Below are 22,940 nucleotides of genomic sequence, written 5' to 3'. Positions count from 1 at the left end.
TGCATCTCTCTTGTTGTGAGAGAGTGTCATATGTGCAGTTCACCTGTCACCACACCCTTTATTTTGCATGCCAGAAAACTTGTTCCAGCTCAGCAGTTTCAGTCACAGACCACCTTCTGAATTTTGCTGAGTAATTTAAACATTTGACTTGTAACAAAAAAGAGTGCAGATGCCATAGTTTCTTAGTTTGTTTTATTTTTTATTTTTAACATGTTTTTATAGCTTGACAGAAGTTGTAAGAAATGAAAAGCAAAATACCCACCAAGACTACCAAGTTTTTCCCTACTGAACAGAAATATTTGCAGAAAAACCAACTAACATGGCATGTTATACATGTCAGTCATAGTATAGCCCAAAGGGACTTTAGCATTTGGAATATACTGTGTGAAAAGTAAATCAGAAATAAAGGAACTCTCTGTTGATCAGCTGATCTTTCTCTGTGCTCACATCTGAAAGGGGTCCTTGTTGTGTCGCTGTCAGGGCTAGTAGATTGCCAGGCACAGCCACTGCAATAAAAAACAACATTATGCAGCTAGCGGCCCGAATGAGAAGTGCTGAAAAACCAGCAGCCTTTGTTATATTCCTACACACCTGCTGCATGTTCAGCTCAATCTTGCCCGAGTCATCCCTTTCCAGGGTCTTAAACACTTCTGGTAAAGCAGCAAAGACAAAAATAAATTTCAGACAGCGATAAAACATGTAGAAGTGATGTTGCTGTGTTTAGTGACACTTACTAAAGAGCATTTCCAGTTTAAAGAGACAGCCTACAAAGCTGTCAAAGTGTATGGCATACTGAGCATCAGCGTAACGATTCACAACAGCTCTCAGCACAGCACTGTTGATCTGGAACCCTGGGAAACAAAAACATTTCCATCTTATCTACGGTGACCATATTTTGATTTCCAAAAAAGAGGACACTTGGCCCAGTCATGAAGAACTTTAATAATACTGTTTGCTTAAAGAAAAATTTTAAAAACATATTTAAACGATGCCTTCTGTGTGCTGTTAATGAATGGTGAAATAAAAAATGTCATATAGGCATTTACAAGTCAACAAGTGCAAAAAAATAACTTAAAAACCTCTGGAATTAAATAATGGTACAGAAATAAGGCCTTATCTGTATAAGAAAAATTACCAGTATTGGGTCGGGACAAGGGAAATTTCTTTTGCAGTTCGTCTGAAAAGCTGCACTTGCGCTTTGGCATCTTTTAAACTTTTAAAGAGGCGCGCTCTGTCCCGTCTGTGAGGCAGAACAACCACTCACAAAGCAGCAGCTTGTCGATGACGTCACACATATGGGTCCTCTGTAGGCCCATAGAAAAACCGGGACATTTTCATTAATCTCAAAAATCCACCCGGATGCCCCGGACAGAACTTTAAAAGTGGACATATCCAGGGAACCGTAATCTTATCTCCATATATTTGAGGAAGATCTGATGCTGGGGAAGTACAGTGTTGAAAAGATTTCATATATACGTAAACTCTACAATAGCTTAGGAGTCGTGTTACACAGCCTCAGCCATGCATGTTTAGTTCCTGTGGAACAGTACACCTGAATAGTACATACAAGGCGGCAGTCCCCTAACTGGCTAATATAGTTCTATCACTTCTTTTCCATGTCACACAAATTAAAACACAGATAAACATTAATATGCACACACATGCTTTTGTCTGTTTGTGTAAGTCTCAGTAGTCAAATACAATATAAACCCAGAAAAATCAACTTTTGAAATGTGAATTTCTTGGTTTTTCACAAGCATATCAGACCTGGCAGTTTCTAATATGTATATCATCCTATAGCCACAATGCCACAAGGAGTGACAGTGTAGTCACACCCTAAAGCATTCTCTTTATGCTCTTTTTGACTGTTGGGACCATTAAATAAGACTTGAATCCACAAACTTCTGTAAGGTCAGACTTAATGCAGTCAAAAGGTGATGCACCTGTTGGCCACTAAAATGAATCTATGTTCATAAGTGTTCATTATTAAACATCATGCCATTGTCAAAAGAAACCCAAGAACAGATGAGAAACAAAGTAATTGACATCTATCAGTCTGGAAAGGGTGTCAAAGCCACTGCTAAGGCTTTGGGACTCCAGTGAACCACAGTGAGAGCCATTATTCACAAATGAAGAAGACTTGGAACAGCGGTGACATTTCCCAGGAGTGACCACGGACTCATCCAGGAGGTCACAAAAGCACCCAGAACAACAAAACTACAGGTGTGACTTGTCTCAGTTAAGGTCAGCCTTCATGATCCAACAATAAGAAAGAGACTGTGCAAAAATAGCATCGATGAGAGAGTACCAAGGAGAAAACCACTGCCGACCAAAAAGAGCACAAAGGCTCGTTTCACTTTTGCCAAAAACATCTTGATGATCCCCGAGACTTTAGGAAAACATTCTGTGGACTGACGGGACAAAAGCGGGACTTTTTGGATGGTTAAAGTTACCTGCTTTACTGGCAGCATCTCTCATCTCATGGGAGCTCATGGTACCAGATTTGTCTGTGTCATGACTCTTGAAGATCTCCTGTATGAGCCAAGAAGCCATGCCTTGCGTTAACATATACACAGATGTGTTCAAGGATAAGCAGCATGGATTTGAAACTATTTAAATCTCACCAAGTATTTTTGGATTTTCTTCCAAATCAACTGGAATTCCATCAGTCCCAACTTCCCACTTTCATCTTTCTGGACAATGTCAAGGTTACTATGAAGCTCACCATCAGTTATTTATGTACTTTAACTTCCAGATTATACGATTACTTAAACCTAAAAAAAATTGCAGTCGACTCCTTAATAGGATACATCCAGCAGACTGACCATAAGGCGACCTGTCTCAAGGCTGAATCCATCAGTTTTAATGTCAGACCCTGCAGGAAAATGACAACATATTTCTCACTCCAACTATTAATTCATAAAAAAAAAAGAGTGCTTTAAACTTTTGTTGTACTCACGCTGAGAAACTGCATTGTTTAAAATTTTGATCAGTTCAAAGGCGGACACCTCCGTGTTCTGTTTGAAAAGTGGCAGTCATTAACTTCAGAGCCAAATAACAGTAATAAAAGGTTCTTATGTCCCTCAACATACATTTCCAGCCAGCTGCTTGAAGAGTTGCTTCAATTGAGGATCTACATCCTTTTCAGATACCTTGTCCTGTGAGAGAAAAACAGAGAAGATAAAAACAACGAACTGATCAATTTGGACCATGAATGTTAAGCATTTAAGTTTCAGGATGGCATATATGCTTCAGTTTCAGATGTAACGAAGAAAGAAAAGTAAGTCTCAAAAAAGCAGTTTTATTTTATGCACGAACAGCTGTCAGGTATCACATTATTACCTCCTTTATCTTAGCATCAATTTTCTGCTCCAGTCGTCTGAGGAAAGAGAAACACACCTTTAGCACAGTCTTTCTGATTAAAAAGCTTACTTTTTTAGCTTTAGCTTTGCTTTTCAACTTCAGTGGCAGTAGAAAGTAAAGTGCTGAAATCTGAGGAATTATTCTGCTTGTCACATTACAGATACCTGGTTGCAGCCTCTTTTTCTGTGAACACCCTGAGAATGAAGCTGCCGTTCTTGTGGGGATGGAAGGTTGAGGGAATTATGGCATATTCTCCCGGTGGGAGATTGAATCGGCCACACACTTCCCGTGTGTTGATGAAATTGGGGCTCATGGCTACATGTTTCTGACGCAGCAGGACGTCAGGCCCAAGGCGGACATTTTTGCAACCTTTGTACTGAACAGATACAGAAAGTCAGGCTCCTCTCAATGCAATCAGTCGAGCTATGTTTGTGATTCTTGTGATTTCCACTTTCTTTTTCAAATTTCAGCTTAAAAGAGAAGGAAAGAGTTAAAGGAAAGTAGACATACAAACCTCATCTGGAACCTGCAAGAAAGGAAACAAATATATCTTAGAAAATTTGTCAGCTGTCAAAAAAAGTATGTGATTTTATGAGCAATATGAAATGAAGCTAAGGTACCTTATAAATGGCAAAACCGATTGTCTCGAGGTTGGGGTCAACCTTCATCAGCCGTCGTCCATCCTTTTGCATCAACCCCACCAGAAAGGTGCATCCGTGCTTCCCATCCAAAGGATTATCATCCACATCCTCTAGACGCAACAGGAACTGAGGATTGGATGGGAATGTGGCTGGACAGCAAGTCAAAATAATAATAATTTTTATAATCTGGACCATGAAAGGAGTTCTTATTCAGACATACAAGGTTTTTGATTTCATTCTAACCTGTGTGATTCCGGCAGCCGCCAGCAGTGGAGCCGACCCTCCACATCCCTTCAAACTGGCAGTAGTTCCAGTGACCCACATCATCACTAGTGAGTGTATCTGGGGTCAAATTACAGATCTCCAGCTTGGAGAAATTCCTGATGAAGTCTGAGTAGGACATCCTGAGAAGAACAATTTCTCCTTAAGATAATATTCGGATCATTTTTTAAAGCATGTGTCTTAATGTTAAAGGTACTTTTTGTCCAAAACCTCTGCACGATTTAAGGAAACCACAAGGTGGCAGCATTTTATCGGAAAGTAGTTGACCAGCTTGAACAGGATTACAGTTTTAAAATATTTTTCTTTCTATGTTGTTGTTCAAAGTGGTATTACATACAGTCCAGCTTTAACTCAACTTGAGATGATGTCTTTTGCAACATAATACCTGGATGGTTTGTCATTCTTTTGATCGTTTTGGCTTGTTTTAGAAACTTTTACACGATTCTTCAATGAAGGCTTTTTTAAAGCAGTTTTGATCATAAAGAGCTTTTTGATATTATTCTATTATCATAAAATTGTAATTTTCAGTCAGTATAATGTAGAAGCATGTAGAATTACCAGAACTCTCCATCTTCAGCCACATTGTTTAACTTCAACTTCTCATCTTCAGTGACATGGCTCCATTCACTGGATCTAATTTTGGTATTAGGAAGAATCCTAGTATTAATAAATAGTAGCTAATGATCCATCCATCCATCCAACCAAGCATCCATCCATGCCACTTATCCAGCTCTAACTTATTCCTGGTGCACAGAGGTGTTCCCAGGCCAACTGAGAGATATAATATCTCAAGGTTGCCTTGTGTCTGCCAGAAACATCTCACCTAAGAAGCATCTAGGTGGGATCCAAATCACATGTCCCGAACCACCGCCACTGACTTCCATCAATGTAGAGAACCAGTGGCTATATTCTGAGCTCCTCACACAACCTTTATATGTACAAAATATAAATATTCACCCATCACTCCAAGGGCCTGTCCATTCCACCTCACCCCACGGGTTCCTGATGCGAACCAACTGCACTTGTTGCCCTTTAAAATTAGCCTTGAAGAATAAAGCACATTTAATAGGAATCCAATGTAGTGCACGCTTTTTTTTTGTTTTCTTTTTTAATTTGAATACCAGTTCACAGTCTATATAATCCGCGTACCTCCTCTGCACCGGTGAGAGAGTATGCATGTCCTTTTACAAGCTTTAGAGATGTAACTGCCTCTGACTCATAGGCACTGGTGATCTGAAAACAGCGAAATTTAAATCCAGTGTGATAATGTCTATCAGACTGATGTCATGCTTATGTGCAAACTGTAATGCAAATCATGATGCAAATAAGACTTACATCAATAGAGCAACCCATCAGTGAACCCAGGCTCAGGGCCCTCTGAATAATGTGAAAGAGATTTGCTGGAGCCTCTTTTAGGTTGTATGTTTCTGCAATTCCTCCGGTGAAATCCTCAAAACCCTCAATAGTGTTTCCTCCTGTCAAAGCCTCGTAGCTGCCATACACCCTGTCAGGCACAAAGGAACATGGGTAGTGTAAATGTATATGTGTACACATACACGCCATTATGATGAAGCAAAAAAATATATGAAGAGCTATCCATACTTAGCGTAGGCCTTCTCCAGCAGTGCGCTCCAAAACTCTGAGCCCTCCGCTGAGTGAACAAACAGCAGCTTTCCATCTTTGGTGGGCAAACGATCATCAACCACCACATCCACCCACTCACCAAACTGCCAGAACTGATAGAAAACATTGATAAGTGTGAGTGCTTTTTTATTAATGAACAAGATTTTGAGATCAAGTTTGTTGAACTGTTAACTTAGCACTGTTACCCGAGCTTCTGGTCGGTTCTTAGTGACAGGTTATACATGATCTGGTGAACGGACAGGTTCTTAAAACACTTTCCTAGTCTGTTTGCACACCCAAAGCACCCTAAACCTCTGAAAACATTAAATACACACTCGTCTTGTAAAAGTGCAAGGAGACTTTTTTCCTCGGGGGTGATTATTCTATCATCTAACTAGGCAGATAATAAGTAACTTCTCTAAATGCTTTCTCATACATTTTTACTGTATATGTGTGTATGTGTGTGTGTGTGTGTGTGGGGGGGGGGGGGGGGGGGGTGTTAGCAAGCGCATCACCTGGACATGCCCTCAGGTTGTCAACACTGTCAACATTGTGACACGTAGTAAGCGCTGGGGCCTGTTAAAACTTATCCAAACACTAGTGCTGTGTGATATTGCAAAATTTGGTGCCGATCTGATAGCAAGTAAATACGGAGCCAGTATTTTTGATACTTTCAAATTAAAAAGGGAACTGTAGTGGTGATCTGCGTGCTGAGAGTTATGAGATGAATCATCATTAGTTTTCAAATTCTGAAGACATTTTAAGGACCACTAAATCTTTGTGATTTATACTAGTTAATTTTACAAATAGTAATCCACAAAACACAAACAATTTTTTTAGACACTGAATGTAAATGTGCTTGTTTCACAAGGTCTTTGGCTCAACCTCTGTTGTTTAAATAGGCTATAAATAACATATACAGTCAGCACAAAAAGGTTCAGACATGTTTAATAGTGTATGTCTAAGGTATATTTTTTTCATAGCCAAAAGTAAATCATAATTTATTTGACACCATACAGTTGGCTATAAACTGAACTAAGAGGATATAAACAGTGTTGATCCTAGTATCAATCTGATACCAATACCAGCATTTGTATCGATGCAGTCACATCTGGACTGATCTTCCCTTCAGTAGTTGGCAGAGGTGGGAATAAGCACTTTGGTCAAAAAAGTTAACTGAAGTGCTTTGAATGACAGTACAAATCTGTTTGAACTGCCACAAGGTACCGCAGAGTGTAATCTAATTAGTATTATATGTATGTCACTTCTTACCAAAAGTGTAATTGTATTTAGAATTTATTAACAAAACCAGATAAGAAAATTAGCAAGTGGAGCAAAAGTTTCCTGACCTGAAAGTGAAATATCCCAGCATAACCTTCAGTAAAGCTTTGGTCAGGAGGCACCACACGAGCCAGAATGTCCTGGTTCAAAGTCAGAGAAGCTATGGCAGCTAAGAGCCAGCAGTCACCTGCACGGTAAGGACAGATATATGACTACATGCCCTGAGGTCATGGGCAACATGTGCTGGTCTCAACAGCGTAGCAGCTTTGCAACCAACAAACAACCATTGCAGAATATGTGGGTGCTACTCACAAATGTCTAAAAAACACAGCTCACCTCATTATTGAGCTGTCATCACTTACCCAGAGTTCCCTGCCGAATGTCCGTCCTTGTAGCGCCGTCATCAATGAACTGAGGGTTGGAACAAAGCTCCTGCAATGAAAGCAAAACATCCTTCAGTAATGGGAAGTACAGTATAATTAGATTAATGAATAAAATAATGAAAATCTTGTAAATATGATATGTTTGTGTTAAAAATGATTGTTTGCTTTGTTGGCCTCTTACCGTTGGCCTCTTCCAAACGATGCCCTTAGTCTTTGATGAGTATGGTCCCAGCTGGTTGTAGCCCAGTGATTTAGGCTCAGGAGGAAAGCGATCGTCCTGAAACAGGTGGCCGGTCTCCAGACACTGCTGCCGCAGAGCCTCATAATCTTGCTTGTAGAATTTCACTGCCTGTGCGTTGGTGCCAATGCCCAATTCCCTGTCTTGCTGACGGGCCAGTCGACTTGCTGTAGATGTCATCGTCACAAGAATCCGGTCGCAGTAAATGTCCTTCTTTGTCCTTTCTTTCAGGCTTCACTGATGAACAAATCTTTCGCCAGGTGAACACAATCCGAAGTACCTTTGTGTCAGCCTTCTTTATAGCTCTCTCAGGTTCTTGGAACACGGGGTCAGGTGACAAATAGGGTGGGGCTGCTAGGACAGGTGAGGCAAACAGCAGCCAACAGCAGCTCTAAGCAAATCTGCACTAATATGGCAGTGACCACAACTGAAAGACAAATACGGACTACACCCAAGGGACATTCTTATCCTACATTTTAATCTCATCTGTATGTATGGTGGAGATAGGTATGCCTCCCACTTTAAATTTGGACTTTTACACATTCTGTAATAATCTATAGAAGTACCATAACCCAAAAAATAGAGATGTTTTCTCTCCAAGCGTGATTACATGTGGTAACTATAGTTAAGAGTTGTGAAAGGGACTCTTAAAAACATATAGAATGAAGCAACCATCAAACTGAGCTTGAAAACAACTGGGATCTAAATGACACTGCAACACTAAGCCTGGTTGATGCACAGATCCAATTGCGTGTAAACATATACTCTTATTCATCACATCCTCCATGCAGAGCACAGCAAAGTTAAGCTTTAGTCAAACACTTCCTGAAGTCAGTTTGATCAGGAGTTACACTGACTGCAAGCTGTTGGCACGAGTTGTTGTTGTTGTTTTTTTCTCTTTTAACAGAACACGATTCATGTGCGAAAGGCAGGAAAACAGACACCTGAATACATACGACTTCTTTTAAGAGACGATTTCCATCTTAAATCTTATCCAACACTGGAGCAAAAGCAGCTCATGAACGTTGCATCATAAACCCCTAACCGCTGTGTTTACACTGTCTTGTTTATAAACATAACATGGAAAATGAGCGTCAAAAACAAGCATAGCCTTCAGACATAATAATTCATTATTATTTACCACAGGGTGGGACTGCACTGAGCTCCCTGTTGCAGCTACTTTGAACCAAAAGTTTTGCATGAGAGACAAAAACAGGAAGAAGGCACAATACAGATTTCCAGGGGCGGACTCAAAAACAGGACATTAATCACATGATGTCTGTTACCTTTGACAAACAGACTTCACCTGCTGTCTTTGTGTCAGCAAAATGTAATGTTGATCTTACTGCAACATTGCTTTACCAGAACACAACAAACCAACACTCTTACAGCTAAATAAATCGAATCCATCTATAAGTACAACAGTTCTTGTGTGTTTATGACATGTTGTTTTAGTTCTCTGCAAAGGCCTCGGCCGATTCACAGACTTGAACTGCAATATTAGCTTTTTTGGCCACTTGGAGGCACTGTGATAGTCGCGTATTTTTAACTTCCGTTAAAAACAGGCCAGTTCAAATACCTGAACCTGAACAAAGGATGAGATCATATTTACACCAGCTATATTTGTACCTTAATCTTTGTAGTCATTTATAACACTTTATCTCCCTGGTAATAATTATTTGGTGTTACCAAGCTTATGATTAACCTTTATAGCGATGATATTAAACTCTCACAAATGTAGTTTTGCTTTCGGTCCTATAAACACCTTTTGAATATAAACACGAGAACTGAAGACAGAATCATTTATGATTGCATTTACACATTGTTTGTATTTCGGTGTTTCTTTAGCTCGCACTTAAAGAGTGCGGTTCAGCTATTATTGGGTATTTAATATTTGGTTACTATTTGGTTAATATTTGGTTACCTTTTTCAGAAAAGCATGATTGTTAGTGTTTTATTCATCTACTCTTAACCCAAGATAAGCACTGATGTAATGATCAAAATAAACTCTTCATTGTTAGAAAGACAACCTGAAGTCAGTGCAGGGCAGAGGGTTATGTACTGTAAGCATATGAGACAATGTGCCCTAAAAAATGACAGCTACAGAAACTGACTAAAGAGACTTGAGAGCTCTGACTTGACTGCAGTTCATTTATCATGCTTCTCCTGCGCTGGCACTGCGTTTAGGATAATTGCCATACGAAGTCACTGTTAATCAGATGCTTTCCAGATGGTATTCCATGGTGGATCAAAATCTGATGGCACTTTTTGTGTTCATAATCTCCAACATTACTGGCAGAAAAATATCCGAAAACAATGACAGAGCCGCAGATGGCTGCAGAGGCTCTCTGTTGCAACCTCTCCTGAACCTTGTCTGTACATGTCAATCAAAAGTTGAACCAGAAACTCCAAATTTTGGATTCATCACTCCATTCTTAATGGTTTTTAGTCCGGTTCTTGTGTAATTTGTCATATCTCAGCCTCTGTCTCCGTTTCCTTTCTTTTTTCTTGACAGGAAAAACTTAATTTTCTGATAAAACTTCAGAAAACAGATGGTTTAACTGAAGGGCCAGATGAATCCTGCCTCAGGTCTTTGATTAACCTTTTCCTATTTCTTAAAGAGATGACTTTCAGATACTGTTCTTCTCCCAAGGATAGTTTTTAGGCCTGCCACTTCTACTTTTGCCCTCAGGTTGTCAGGACCCACCTCACACTGTGCCAATATACCAGGTTTTAGGCTAATAGCTCAAAATAGTCAGGTACAATAATCAAGAAGATTTCTATTTAGGCCTAAATTTGACGGTGTTATACAGTATTACAGAATAATGTTGCAGTCAGTTGTAATTTCAGCCTTTCATATTTTCATAGCGTGATATTGACCAATGTAAGTGTTTTGTTCATGGTTAACTGCCATCTTTAGCGCCTCCAGCGGCAGTGTGTGGTGGGTGTGAGCGGTGGCCCCTCCTCCTGTAGGGGCGTGGGCGGTGCAGCAGTGTGGACGGTGCAGAGGGGTTGGACCTTGGCCTGGACCTGCGATCCAACGGAACCAGTGTCTCCACCAGATTTATACAGTTTACTACTGTATCCAGTTCATTTGCAAGGAGCTGGAAATTAGCGTGAAAGCGGCGGTGAGTGTCGTTTTGTGCGTTTTATTTCTTTGTTATTTGGAGAGCTTGAAGTTAACGGTGCCTTGTGAAGTGCAGGCCACAGTGCGGTTTGTTTGATTTGATTTAATGCATGCTTTATCTCTCGCAAGAGTCAAGACAAATAACAGCCGTCTAATTCTGAGATCACAGATTTAATTCAGCTGCGTTATCCAGGGTTAAATGAGAGTGTGAATGTGCTCTGCTGTTACCAGAAATCTTTAAAGCGGGTGCGCGTAAAGACAGGCCTGCAGCACACTTCTGAACAGGTGCTCTAAACCATTTGTGTAATGACATAATGTCACTTTTAAGTCTGGGGCCTGTGAAATCACAAATGAACTGAAGGAGCAAACGTGCATTACTCAGACACTAATACTGCTCCTCTGTTTTTTGTTTTTATTTTTTTATTGACAGACTGTTGTTTTTTGTTAGGGTGCTGCTGAAGTCCTATTGATTACTTTATTTGGAGGAAATAAAAAGATCCTTGTGATCAGCAGTCTTTGAAAGAGCAGAGAGGAATTCCCTCAGCTCAATGGGGAGTGGGGCCTCAGAGCGGGGGCACGATGGCCCTTTAAACAATGTTCCTGTCTGCGGGTTGTTTTTACCAAAAGCATAGCCTGTTTTTGCACACCAGCTCATTCTCCAACCTAACCATTTTTCTCACGAATGTCCTGGCCCCCTCACCACTGCAGGTCCAGCCCAGTTACCCTTCCAACTTTCAGCGCCCAGATTATTTACCTAACTTGGCTCATTTGGATTCCTTTTGAGGCAAGTAGAGAGCCAAAGGATCTAGTCAGCACTGATTCATGAGGTACCAAATTCAAGTCTAAGGGAAGTTTACGTCTTTTGAACTCATGATTTCCTTGCATAGGTTTTTTTCTTTTCCTTGAAGATTTGAATATAGCCTGGAAAATAAGACACCCCCTCCCCCCCAATCAATTTTAAACTCTGCATTTCCCTTGTATTGTGTATCTGATTTAAGAAAAAAAAAAAGCAGCTTATGTGAATGACCTTTCTCTCTGTTTTTGTCTGATTCCCCCTCTCAGCTTGCAAATACAGACAAGGTATCACATTTCTTCTTTTGCTGCTCTGGGTTCAGGGTGGTGATTCTTATAACACAGTTACCCATAGTCACTATTCTTTGTTAATGCCATCACTTATCATTTGGTTTTCATGATAATACAAAATGAACTTGGAGCTAAACTAAGAATGAAAAAACTGAGTTATGACAGGTTTTACCAGGGAAACTCGCAGGATTTGCTTTCTGTGGGGCCGTAACCTGGAATGAGGAAATACTGAGGTCATAAATCTGGTCACTTTGCACCTCACTACACTCAGAAAAACAATTCTTAAACATTTTGAAAAATTTTGAAAAAATGCATTTTATTAAGTGAAGGAATTGTTATTTTTTTGCATATGAAATGTAAAAAAAAATCTGAAATGCCTATTTTTTAAGTTGTTTACATTACCTATAAGGGACAATAATAATAATAATAATAAATGACTTGACAGACCTCAGTGTTCTCAGAGCCTACAGCCTTCACTTTTATGCTAGATGCAAGCTAACATCATAATGCTGAATTTCTGCGTCACAAAGGGTTCCCAGCTAGCTGAATGCAGGTTTTGATTGCTGTATTATAACTCTTAGACATGAGTGTGTCACAGATTAGCTTGCTGCTATTTATAGATGACACCGTGCATACCCAACCACCAACTCTGTATTTTTATCTTGCACCAGCATGTATTCAGTTGGAGGGATATCTGCAAGCATATATGCCAACAGGCTCCGGGCGGAAGGGATGGGTTCCAAGGACCAAGCTGTGCACTTTGCGGGCCAGGATTACGAGGCACTGAAGCAGGAATGTCTGGAGTCAGGCTGCCTGTTTGAAGACCCCTATTTCCCTGCCGAGCCTCCATCTCTGGGCTTTAAGGAACTTGCCCCCTATTCCTCTAAAACAAAGGATGTGGAGTGGATGAGGCCCACGGTGAGCTAACCGAGAGGATGCACAGGCACCGTAGTCTGTAGTCTTATATGAGAGTCTGAAATTAAAAAATAACATTTATTTTGCAGACATTTATATAAAGACAATTAAAAGTTTATTGCTTTTGGCCCATCTCATATGATATTTCACAACGTGTGTGCTGTTTTGTCTGTCGCTGGACATGACTGGACCTGCCAGCAAACATATCGATGGCAGTTTCTCATTTCATGTCTGCCAGCTCAGACAGAATAAGACAAGTAGAGACAGGGACTTCTCTGACCACAGCAGCTGTTGGCATGTAACACATTCTCTGACCGCTCCCTCCCCGGGACATTTGTTTACAGTGCAGGAAGTTGGCACATAAATGATATGATGCGTCAAACATTATAGTCATGATAACGAGAAAACACACCCTCTTTTCTAAGGTTTTACATATCAGGACATAAACATTATCTAGTCCTCTCCAGTTCTTGGAATTAAATAAATACATCCTCACATGAACAGCAACACGCAATGCGTTACACAATGTTATTCTTCAGTAAAGATGACGCCGTTACGGAGAAACAGTGTTTGAAAAACTAAGCACTGCCCATGATTCATTAGCTTGTAGTGCCACCTTTAGGAGCAATAACATTTTGCTTTCTTTATGACTTTATTAGTTTCATATCACTGAGGAGGAATTTTGTCCCACTTTCCTTTATGGCAGTGCTTCAGTTCATTGCTGGTATTTGTTTATGCACAGCTTTTTAAGGACCGACCACAGCATTTTAGTCAGGTTGAGGTCTGGATGTTTGCTGCTGTGCTTGGGATCATTGTCCTGTTGCTGGATCCAGTTTGGGCCAGGCATTAACAGTCAGACAGATAGCTTCATGTCCCGCAGCTGCAAAACAAACCCAAATCATCACTCCTCCACCACCGTGCTTGATAGTTGCTACAAAGTGTTTGTGCCGATATGCTGTGTTTGGGTTTGTGCATCAAGACCAAACATCTCCCCTTTGGTCTCATCTGTCCAAAGAATATTGTTTCAAAGTTTTGTGATTTGTTCAAATGCAACTTTGCAATTTTAAGCCATGCTGACACGTCCTTTGTTTTGTTTTTTCGGAGAAGAGACTTTCCTCTGGCCACCCTTCCAAATAAGCCACACTTTTTCAGTCTTTTGCCAATTGTGCTGTTATGAACGTTAACATTTTACATGCTAACTGAGGTCAGTAGAGTTTGTAGCTCTTGGGGTTTTTTGTTTTTGCAGTTTAACTTGCATGATTTGACATTGGGGTGAATTTGGCGAGATTTCCTCTCCTGGGAAGATTGGTGACTGCCTTGAATGTTTGCCACTTGAGAGTAATATTTCTCACTGTTGAATGATGCCCTACATTTCATTTGGAAATGGCCTTCTAACACTTCCCAGATTGACAAACAGCACCTGTATCTTTCTTGCTTAGCATTATCTTTAACACACTTGCTTCAGTGAAGCAGTAAGGGTTTTCCACAGTCAACTTCTGTGTTGTTCTCAGACATGCTAAAGGCTGTATTGTTTTTATTATGTCCCAATACATAAAAACCTCAGAATTTAAAGAGGGTGTGCTTTCTTTATACAATGACTGTAGATTAAAAAATGTTCAAATCTTTGACTGTTTGATTTTTGATTTCCAAAAATATTTCTCAGAACAACTTATTTTCTTTTTTTCTCCATAGGAACTAACACAAGACCCTCAGTTCATCGTTGGTGGTGCAACCAGAACAGACATCTGTCAGGGAGCACTGGGTGAGTCATTAATGCTGAATGAAAACCAGGACGCCACAGATGGATGGAGGTTCCTAAAGCTTTTTTTTTTTTTTTTTTAAATTGCAGGTGACTGCTGGCTCTTAGCAGCCATTGCTTCTCTCACGCTGAATGAGAAGCTTCTTCATCGGGTTGTCCCACACGGTCAGTCCTTCCAAGACGACTATGCAGGAATCTTCCACTTTCAGGTAATTTCACATCATCTTCTACAAACTCTCTTTGCAAGCACTTCATTTGGATGGAGTTCTTGATTATTGCTCTGTGTTGCAGTTCTGGCAGTTTGGCGAATGGGTAGATGTCGTGATTGATGACAGGTTGCCAGTAAAGGACGGGGAGCTAATGTTTGTCCATTCAGCTGAGGGTAATGAATTCTGGAGTGCACTCCTGGAGAAAGCTTATGCTAAGTAGGTGTCTGCCCGCTACATCGCTTAGCATTTAACAGCAAGCCATAATCTGAAGAGCTGTTGTGTACGGCAATCAATGTGAAGTGTGTTCTTGATGTGCTATCAGGCTGAATGGCTCCTATGAGGCTTTGTCTGGAGGGAGCACCACTGAAGGGTTTGAGGACTTCACTGGTGGTGTGTCTGAGATGTATGAGCTCCGCCGAGCTCCAAGAGATCTCTACAGGATAATTGGCAAAGCGCTGGAGAGAGGCTCCCTGCTGGGCTGCTCCATCGATGTAAGTGCTGAACACATTTTATTAAAAGCACCCCTGTTTCTTTCCATGCTAAAAGGCTCATACTGAGATGCACTAATCATGTTTTATATAAATACAGATCACCAGTGCCTTTGACATGGAGGCTGTTACATTCAAGAAGCTTGTGAAAGGCCACGCCTACTCAGTCACTGGGCTGAAGGAGGTCTGTTTGCTGTTGTTTGCTGGATTGGGCATCGTTTTTAGTCTCTGCCTGACCGTGAAAGTTGTGGTTTTAATTTTTCTGTCATTCTGCTGTTATGTAGGTTAATTTCCATGGCAACACCGAACGCCTCATCCGAATACGTAACCCTTGGGGCCAGGTGGAGTGGACTGGTGCATGGAGTGACAAGTGAGTGTGTTCAAATATGAGTAATATTAATAATGATAATAATCTTGATTTCTTAGTTCTTTGTATATTTATTACACTTACATGTTTTGGATCAAACACTTTGTTGTATTAGACAAAGATAATCTGAGAAAATACAAAATCCAGTTTTAAATTATGATTTCATTTATGGAAACTGAAACTTTGTCATTCAAACTTACCTGACCTTGTGTAAAAAGGTAATTGCCCCTTAAACTGTAACTGGTTGTGCTGACCTTGGCAGCAATAATTACAATCAGGCCTTTGGGATAACTGGCAATGAGTCTTTCACATCACTGCGAAGGATTTTGGCCCACTCTACTTTGCATGACTGCTTTAATTCAGGCACGTTGGAGTGTTTTTGAGCATAAACACCCTGTTTAAGGTCATGCCAAAGCATCTCACTCTGATTCAAAGTCCAGACATTGAATAGGCCACTCCACTTTGTTTTCTGTTAGCCATTCAGAGGTGTTTCAGATTGCTGTCCTGGTGCATAATCCAAGTATGCTTGATTTTTAGAGCATGAACTGATGGCCACACATTCTCAGTTAGAGCAGAATTCATGGTTCTATCATTTACAGCGAGTCTATTTGGTCTCTCGATTCAGCAGGTTTGGCAGCAAACAGGCCGGTGTGTGGCTAATGAACTCAGCTTTCCAAAAAAAGTGGATAATCACAATTAATTCACGATTTAACAAGGAGGGCAATTTTTCACAAAGGACCAGGCAGCATTTTTTCTTTTAATGGACGAAATCATGATTTGAAAATGGCATTTTGTTTTAACTTAGTTTGATCTGAAACATGTAAGCATGACAGATATTTAAAAGAAATAACAAATCAGGAAGGGTCAAATACAGTGCGCCATCTTCACTAATTGTTCTCGCCTGCTTTTCTTGTCATTTGTAGTTCTCCTGAATGGGATCAGATCGACCCTTCTGAACGAGAAGACTTGCATCTGCAGATGGAAGATGGCGAGTTTTGGTACTAGATGATTTTAAAGAAACAGACAGATATTTTTGCCTGGATGAGAATATTGTGTCTTTGTCTTAACAATAAGCTACAACAAGGCTTTTAGCAAAAACTCAGCATAAACAATCAAAGTTTAAGAGTAAACACTAAACTGACTCTGACCATAGATAGAAAATCTTTGCCTTTAAATCCATTTTGTAAAGATATAAATGTGATTTTATTCCATCTAAAAACAACTTAAAAGCAGTGACTTGCTGCTGGAGTGTTATCTTGTAAAAAAACCCAGCTGGTTTGTTTGTACAGCTGTAATTACGAGTATAATGTGCTGTTAATTATTTCCTTCTGATCTATTATAGTGCTAGGCTTACTGTTTCCCAGCTTCAGGTTTATCATTAACACACAGATATGAGAGTGCTGCAAATTTGATCATCAAACTCTTATAGTGAGTGAAAAAGCACAGTGTTGAACTAGCTGTTTAAGGAAAGCTACAACTACATCTTCCAGGATGTCCTTCAGTGATTTCATCAGGCAGTTTTCTCGACTAGAGATCTGCAACTTGACTCCAGATGCTCTGAGTGACGACAGCCTGAGCCACTGGAACACCATCAAGTTCTACGGCACGTGGAGGAGAGGGAGCACCGCCGGGGGCTGCAGGAACCATCCCAGTGAGTCCTAACTGTGTATACCCCACAAACATGACTTTTACAATCAAGTGTACACAGTTTCCGCAGGTGAGTGACTGTTGGACCATGAAGCAGGCTAACATAAATGTCCCGTCTGTGCAGACACGTTTTGGATCAACCCTCAGTATAAGATCACGCTGCTGGAGGAGGACGACGACCCAGAGGACGATGAGGTGGCGTGCAGTTTTTTAGTAGCCCTCATGCAGAAAGACCGGCGCAGATATCGACGTCAAGGTCAAGACATGCACACCATTGGCTTTGCTCTGTATGAGGTGCGAACAGAGAAAATCTGTATTGTCCCTTTGCCTTGTTTGTATGTTTAAAAGGATCCTCATGCTCATTCCTTAAACTCTTTCCCCTGTTTTTGCAGATTCCAGAAGAGGTAAGCAGAGCATCACTTTACTACTTTTTAAAAAAAATTCATTACCATTACTCTTAGTGTAATGTGAACCATGTGTGTCTGTGATTACAGTAAATGGAGCTAAAAGCCTGCATATGTATTTGAACCAGTGTTCTGCTTGCTGCTGCCTTTAGTACAGAGGCTGCCAAAATGTCCATTTGAAGAAGAATTTCTTTTTGAGCCATTCCTCCTGTGCTCGCTCGGAAACCTTCATCAACCTCCGGGAGGTGAGCACACGGCTCCGTCTGCCTCCAGGAGAGTACCTCATCGTTCCCTCCACCTTTGAGGCCGGTAAAGAGGCCGACTTTGTCCTAAGGGTGTTCACTGAGAAGCAGTCAGAGACCGAGTATGTTTACGCTTGTATTTTGTTATTTATTTTCACCCATTACAATGTGTGGAAAAGGAGGCCTTGTACCAATAGAGTTTGTCTGTTGCAGAGAGCTGGATGATGAAGTCTCTGCCGATTTGGGAGAGGATGTACGTATACATCAGTTGGAAATTTTAAATTATTACACGTATTGCAAGAATGCTAAGGCTTTTTGATTTTACACCCTGTACCTACCATGGTTTGCTTTCCTACAGGAAGAAATAACTGAAGATGACATTGATGACTCTTTTAAGGCCATGTTTGCTCAACTTGCAGGAGAGGTAGGTTTTGAAAAGATCTCTCTTACTGCTTAGCATCTTTTCACCTACATACTACTTTTATATAATTATCTGATAAAACACCATATGTAGTGGTAATAGTTGCGTTTGCAGTATTCATGATAGGAACAAAGCCAGTAAAGTTGCTCTTAGTTGCAAAGTTTAGTTGTCCTTCATTGTTTTGCAGGACATGGAGATTTCTATTCATGAGCTGAGGACTATTCTAAACAGAGTCGTCGCCCGGCGTGAGTGTTCTCTTTATTTTGGGTGCAATTCACATATTACTAATACATCTCCCATTACTGTATTAGATTCCACTGTAGTGCCCATTCCCTTTAACTGTGTGTCTTTTTTTAGCCAGATGGTTTGAAGAAGGTCTTTTTTTTTTTTTTTTTGTCATTTCAGACAAAGACCTGAAGACCGATGGCTTCAGTATGGAGTCTTGTAGGACCATGGTGAACCTGATGGATGTATCCTCTGGTGTTATCACACCTAAATCTTACAAAACTGACTATTTTAGGCATTAAATTGTGCCTTTAGCATGTGATTTGTTTGGCCCCTTGACAAAATGTTTCCTAGAAAGATGGTAGTGCTCGTTTAGGACTTGTGGAGTTTCAGATCCTCTGGAACAAGATCCGAAAGTGGCTGGTAAGAGCGATTAAAACAGGAACGTTATACTTAGATTGTCTGTATTTCTATTTATGTTACCGTCTCCTTCTCTCAGGTCGTTTTCAGACAATTCGACCTCGACAAGTCAGGGGCCATGAGCTCATATGAGATGCGACTTGCTGTGGAAGCAGCAGGTATAATTTTTCATATCAAAGCATCATATTGACACAGCTACACACTGGCTTGCCTGCTTGTTAAACCAAGTATAGGTTAACAGCCAATCACATGGCGTCTCTGAGGTTTACAGAGAATGGTCAGAAACAGAAAAAAATATCCAGTGAGCAGAAGTTCTTTGACCAAAATCTCTGATGAATTGTTTCAAGCATTTTGACTCTGTGCTATTAAGAACTAAAGCAACTCTGAAGGCAAAAGCAGATCCAACCTGGCAGTAGCAAGGCATACCTAATTATGCTATAAAGTAGTCTGCAGAGGGACGTAACACTGACCACTAAGTGAATACTAACCCGTTTTAAACTCTATGTAGGTTTCAAGCTGAATAATCGACTCCACCAGATTCTGGTGGCCCGGTATGCAGAGAATGAGATGATTGACTTTGACAGCTTCATATGCTGCTTGGTTAAGCTTGAAGCCATGTTTAGTAAGTAATGTTGACAGACACATTAGAAATAAAAGCAGCATAGTGGCACCATATTTCATTATTAATGCAGTGGCAATAAATGATGAAAACTTTGAATTAATAGGGTCTTTCCGAAAATTTGACGAGGCAGGATCAGGAGAGGCAGAGATGACCCTGACAGAGGTGAGTGCTGTTTTAAAAAGAAAATGTATCCAGTATCCTTTTGTCAAACTTTTCTGTTTGTCTAACTTTATTTGTTACCTTGCTAGTGGCTTTATCTGACCATGTGTGGTTGAAGAGAACCTCCTGTTAAGGTGTATCGAGTAAGGGCACAGTGCCTGCAGACTGCCGTGAAGCTGGAGCTATGAAGACCCTTTCGCCCTAGAAACCTTCAGATCCTTTTACACATCCCACCTCAGCTTAAATAAAAGTTGCAAAATAGCTGTGTAACAGAAAACCAAAGTCCAGCAAAGCCAACGTGGTGCATCCTGGACATATTTTAGGATCTATGCAAAGCTACAGCATGTAGCCGTCACCATATGATATAAATGTGTCATCTTTATTTACAGAGCATGGCCATGTGCATGTAGAAAATCACTAGCTGCAATGTTTACTGCGAGTTGGTTTTACATGTTTTAATTTTGATGTCACTCTCTGCTGACAATTTCACTCTTTGAAGTCTGTCTGAGAATCTGTTTCTGTGCTATTTCTAAAAGTGCTTTAGTTTCTCAGTAATTGTGCATTCATTTGTTTAAATCTTGTTTTAGTTTTAGTGTTGAGTCAGCAGTTTCACTCTTACACCTGTAGGTGTCACTACGGAGCCAATCTGATGTCAGTGACAAACTTGAAACATTTAATATGTACTGAGTTGAACCTGTTTAACATGACGTTGATGAATTGAAGCCACTCACCTCTTAGGTTTTTTTTTTTTTTTTTTTTACTAAATTGCACTTGCATTATAGTTGAAGCTGCTTGAGAAGTTGCCTCACATTAATAATGTATCCGTTCACTTTTAGTGACCTTTACAGGAATCACATGATACTGATGATTGCCTTATACACACAGAAAAAAAAAATCATGGTACGAACAACCAGTAAAATGTGCCAGTCATGTGTTACGAATGTATTTCGTGCCGTCAATAAATATTCAAAGGCTCATGATATTTTTCCATTGTTTCCACAACACAAGTTTGCCCCACATTCTCTTTGGCTACTGGACAAGAAGTGTCTATGCTTTAAAGGTAAAGCCTGTATTTATTGTAAGCTTTGGGATGCTTCTGTAAAAAAGACATGTTTATAAAGATTTGACCTAATTGCAGTACCAAGTTAAAAACCAAAAACAATTGCAATAACATCTGTTCGTTTAAAGTTTATTGAAGACAACTTGAGCACAAAATGTTCACATATTTGACACAGTTAGACAAATGAATTGGCAATTGCCAATACTTTAGAGTAATCTCCCTCTAGTTTACGTAGATGTGTGGGTACAGGGACTTTAATCCTTGTTCCTGTGGGGTTCCCATTGTCCTCAATGAGTACAACATTGTTAGAATCAAAGCGTGGAGCCATCCGCTCTCCAGGCATTTTGTGTCCAACGATAAGCGCCTTCTTCTTTTGTCCTTTAATGGCAAGTAACACTCTGTCACCAACTTTTCCTACGCCGTTCTTGGTGTAGACATGGATCACTCTCGGAGGACGGTGATATGGAGTATTTCCAAGAGAACTGTTGTCCACTACACGTACTCTTGTCATTTTTTGAATGGCTGCAGCAACAGCAGATACACTGACAAGACAAAGAGTATATTAGTCCTGTCCAACTTAAGGAGTTAAGTTCATTACTCATTACCAAGCATCACTGACCATGACAGTCACTTAGATCTCTCAGTCAGCAGGTATGCAAGTAATCCACTTTTCTACTAAAATATAAAGCTAAATATCATGTGATATTGTAAATTGAACAAGTTGCCTCTTATACTGCTCCATAAGCACTTAATAAAGAAATGATTCAGGGCTGGCTCATGGGGGTAATTTAGGACACAAACGGCACCGGATAACTGAATTAGAAAATTCAATTGTATAATAGGACATTGAGGCTGAGGGGCACGCCACTGCTGTAAAATGAAAGTGTTCAGCCTGTCCTATGAGACCAGCTCTTGCATATATTTCAGGAAAACTGTTTACATGTGACTTTAGAAGAATAGGGAAAAATACTCACACATGGAAGGACCTTCCCTTCAAATAATAAAAAACAAACAAACCTCACATCCTTTTTTCCCGCATGTCTGAAAATAATCAGCTCATAAAACCCAGCACTACAGCTTGACTACTAATGACTTTAGACATTCACTATTCAAAAGTTTATTCGGGTTTCCATCCACGTCTTAAACTTAGATTTACAGTAAATGCAGTTTAAATATATAAGAGTTTAAAAACAGCACTGCGGTGTCACATACGCACATTACGCAATATATTTAAAGCTGCAATAAAAATGCTACGTTTTCTGGTCAACTGGATTATTTTTGCTGAATTGGTTTCTTTAGATGGTCTAACAATGGACACAATACAACATTTCTAAGAATTTTACCTGAAATTCCTCTGACAATTTAGGGACGCCGTCTCCATGAGTAGCCCAGAAAGGGATCTTGAGAGCCAGGGAAGAGCCATAATTACAGCAAATACTATGTCCGCTGAAAAGAGAAATAGTGTGTAGTTAGCAGCTAGTAAGCTAAAGGCATTAGCTAACAATCACATGGAAGCCAGACTAAAGCTTATAACAGAGCCGAACACTTCTTGCTTTATAGTCTTTGCAACAAATACTATATCACATATAATAATTATAGAAAGAAGCTTTAAGTTTAAAACAAATGTCTCGCTAATCGTTACCTATATTTTAATTACGCCCCATGCCAATGTCAAAAGTATGGCGTCATCAGCAGGCGACCACCAACCGACCTAGCAGATATATGCGTTATCATGTTGTTGTTAAATAATTCTTATTGCACTTAAGAAAATATGTTTTTATTTATTTAGTTTTATACGTATTACTGCGAACCATTTCATTTCCGTACAGACAGTCCTCACAAAAAGGAAAAGGTTAAACACAAAAACGGAGCTTGTTTGTCATTTGATTTACGTCATAGAGAGGCGCCAGCGGAATTGTAGAAATAAAACAGAATAGAAGCTACACGGTGAAGCGCTCCCTTATGGAGACTATGCCTATGT

The 22,940-nt window shown here is 40.1% G+C and overlaps 3 protein-coding genes across 3 annotated transcripts; 1 reads left to right on the top strand and 2 right to left on the bottom strand.

Annotated features, from left to right (window-relative positions):
* Nucleotides 1–178: 178 nt before the first annotated feature.
* LOC101466554 (calpain-2 catalytic subunit) lies at nt 179–8,997 on the bottom strand. The gene is made up of 21 exons (XM_004559788.5): nt 7,755–8,997; nt 7,553–7,622; nt 7,259–7,377; nt 5,889–6,022; nt 5,622–5,790; nt 5,436–5,519; nt 5,244–5,329; nt 4,845–4,919; nt 4,248–4,408; nt 3,984–4,153; nt 3,878–3,889; nt 3,528–3,739; nt 3,343–3,379; nt 3,093–3,158; nt 2,960–3,017; nt 2,811–2,875; nt 2,625–2,693; nt 2,454–2,532; nt 735–851; nt 592–650; nt 179–506 (listed from the first exon to the last, which is right to left on the bottom strand). Exons 1-21 carry the CDS (start codon nt 7,989–7,991, stop codon nt 483–485), a joined length of 2,103 nt encoding a protein of 700 aa, XP_004559845.1. The 5' UTR covers nt 7,992–8,997; the 3' UTR covers nt 179–482.
* Nucleotides 8,998–10,779: 1,782 nt separating this feature from the next.
* On the top strand, nt 10,780–20,874 carry capn1a (calpain 1, (mu/I) large subunit a). The gene is made up of 24 exons (XM_012921447.5): nt 10,780–10,939; nt 11,647–11,765; nt 12,001–12,018; nt 12,693–12,939; nt 14,629–14,698; nt 14,786–14,904; nt 14,987–15,120; nt 15,227–15,395; nt 15,493–15,576; nt 15,677–15,762; nt 16,683–16,757; nt 17,250–17,410; nt 17,531–17,700; nt 17,799–17,810; nt 17,963–18,174; nt 18,266–18,305; nt 18,411–18,476; nt 18,661–18,718; nt 18,879–18,943; nt 19,053–19,121; nt 19,198–19,276; nt 19,627–19,740; nt 19,844–19,902; nt 19,989–20,874. The coding sequence occupies exons 2-24, from the start codon at nt 11,761–11,763 to the stop codon at nt 20,013–20,015; spliced, it is 2,139 nt and encodes a 712-aa protein (XP_012776901.3). The 5' UTR covers nt 10,780–10,939; nt 11,647–11,760; the 3' UTR covers nt 20,016–20,874.
* A 198-nt stretch (nt 20,875–21,072) lies between these two features.
* mrpl14 (mitochondrial ribosomal protein L14) lies at nt 21,073–22,837 on the bottom strand. The gene is made up of 4 exons (XM_004559791.3): nt 22,771–22,837; nt 22,602–22,670; nt 22,303–22,405; nt 21,073–21,501 (listed from the first exon to the last, which is right to left on the bottom strand). Exons 3-4 carry the CDS (start codon nt 22,380–22,382, stop codon nt 21,135–21,137), a joined length of 447 nt encoding a protein of 148 aa, XP_004559848.1. The 5' UTR covers nt 22,383–22,405; nt 22,602–22,670; nt 22,771–22,837; the 3' UTR covers nt 21,073–21,134.
* Between the last annotated feature and the right edge of the window lie 103 nt (nt 22,838–22,940).

This window comes from Maylandia zebra, linkage group LG13 (genome assembly GCF_041146795.1).
Source record: "Maylandia zebra isolate NMK-2024a linkage group LG13, Mzebra_GT3a, whole genome shotgun sequence".
Taxonomy (NCBI): Eukaryota; Metazoa; Chordata; class Actinopteri; order Cichliformes; family Cichlidae; genus Maylandia; species Maylandia zebra.
Note: the sequence above shows the minus strand (reverse complement) of the source record. Positions and strands in the feature narration are given on the sequence as shown.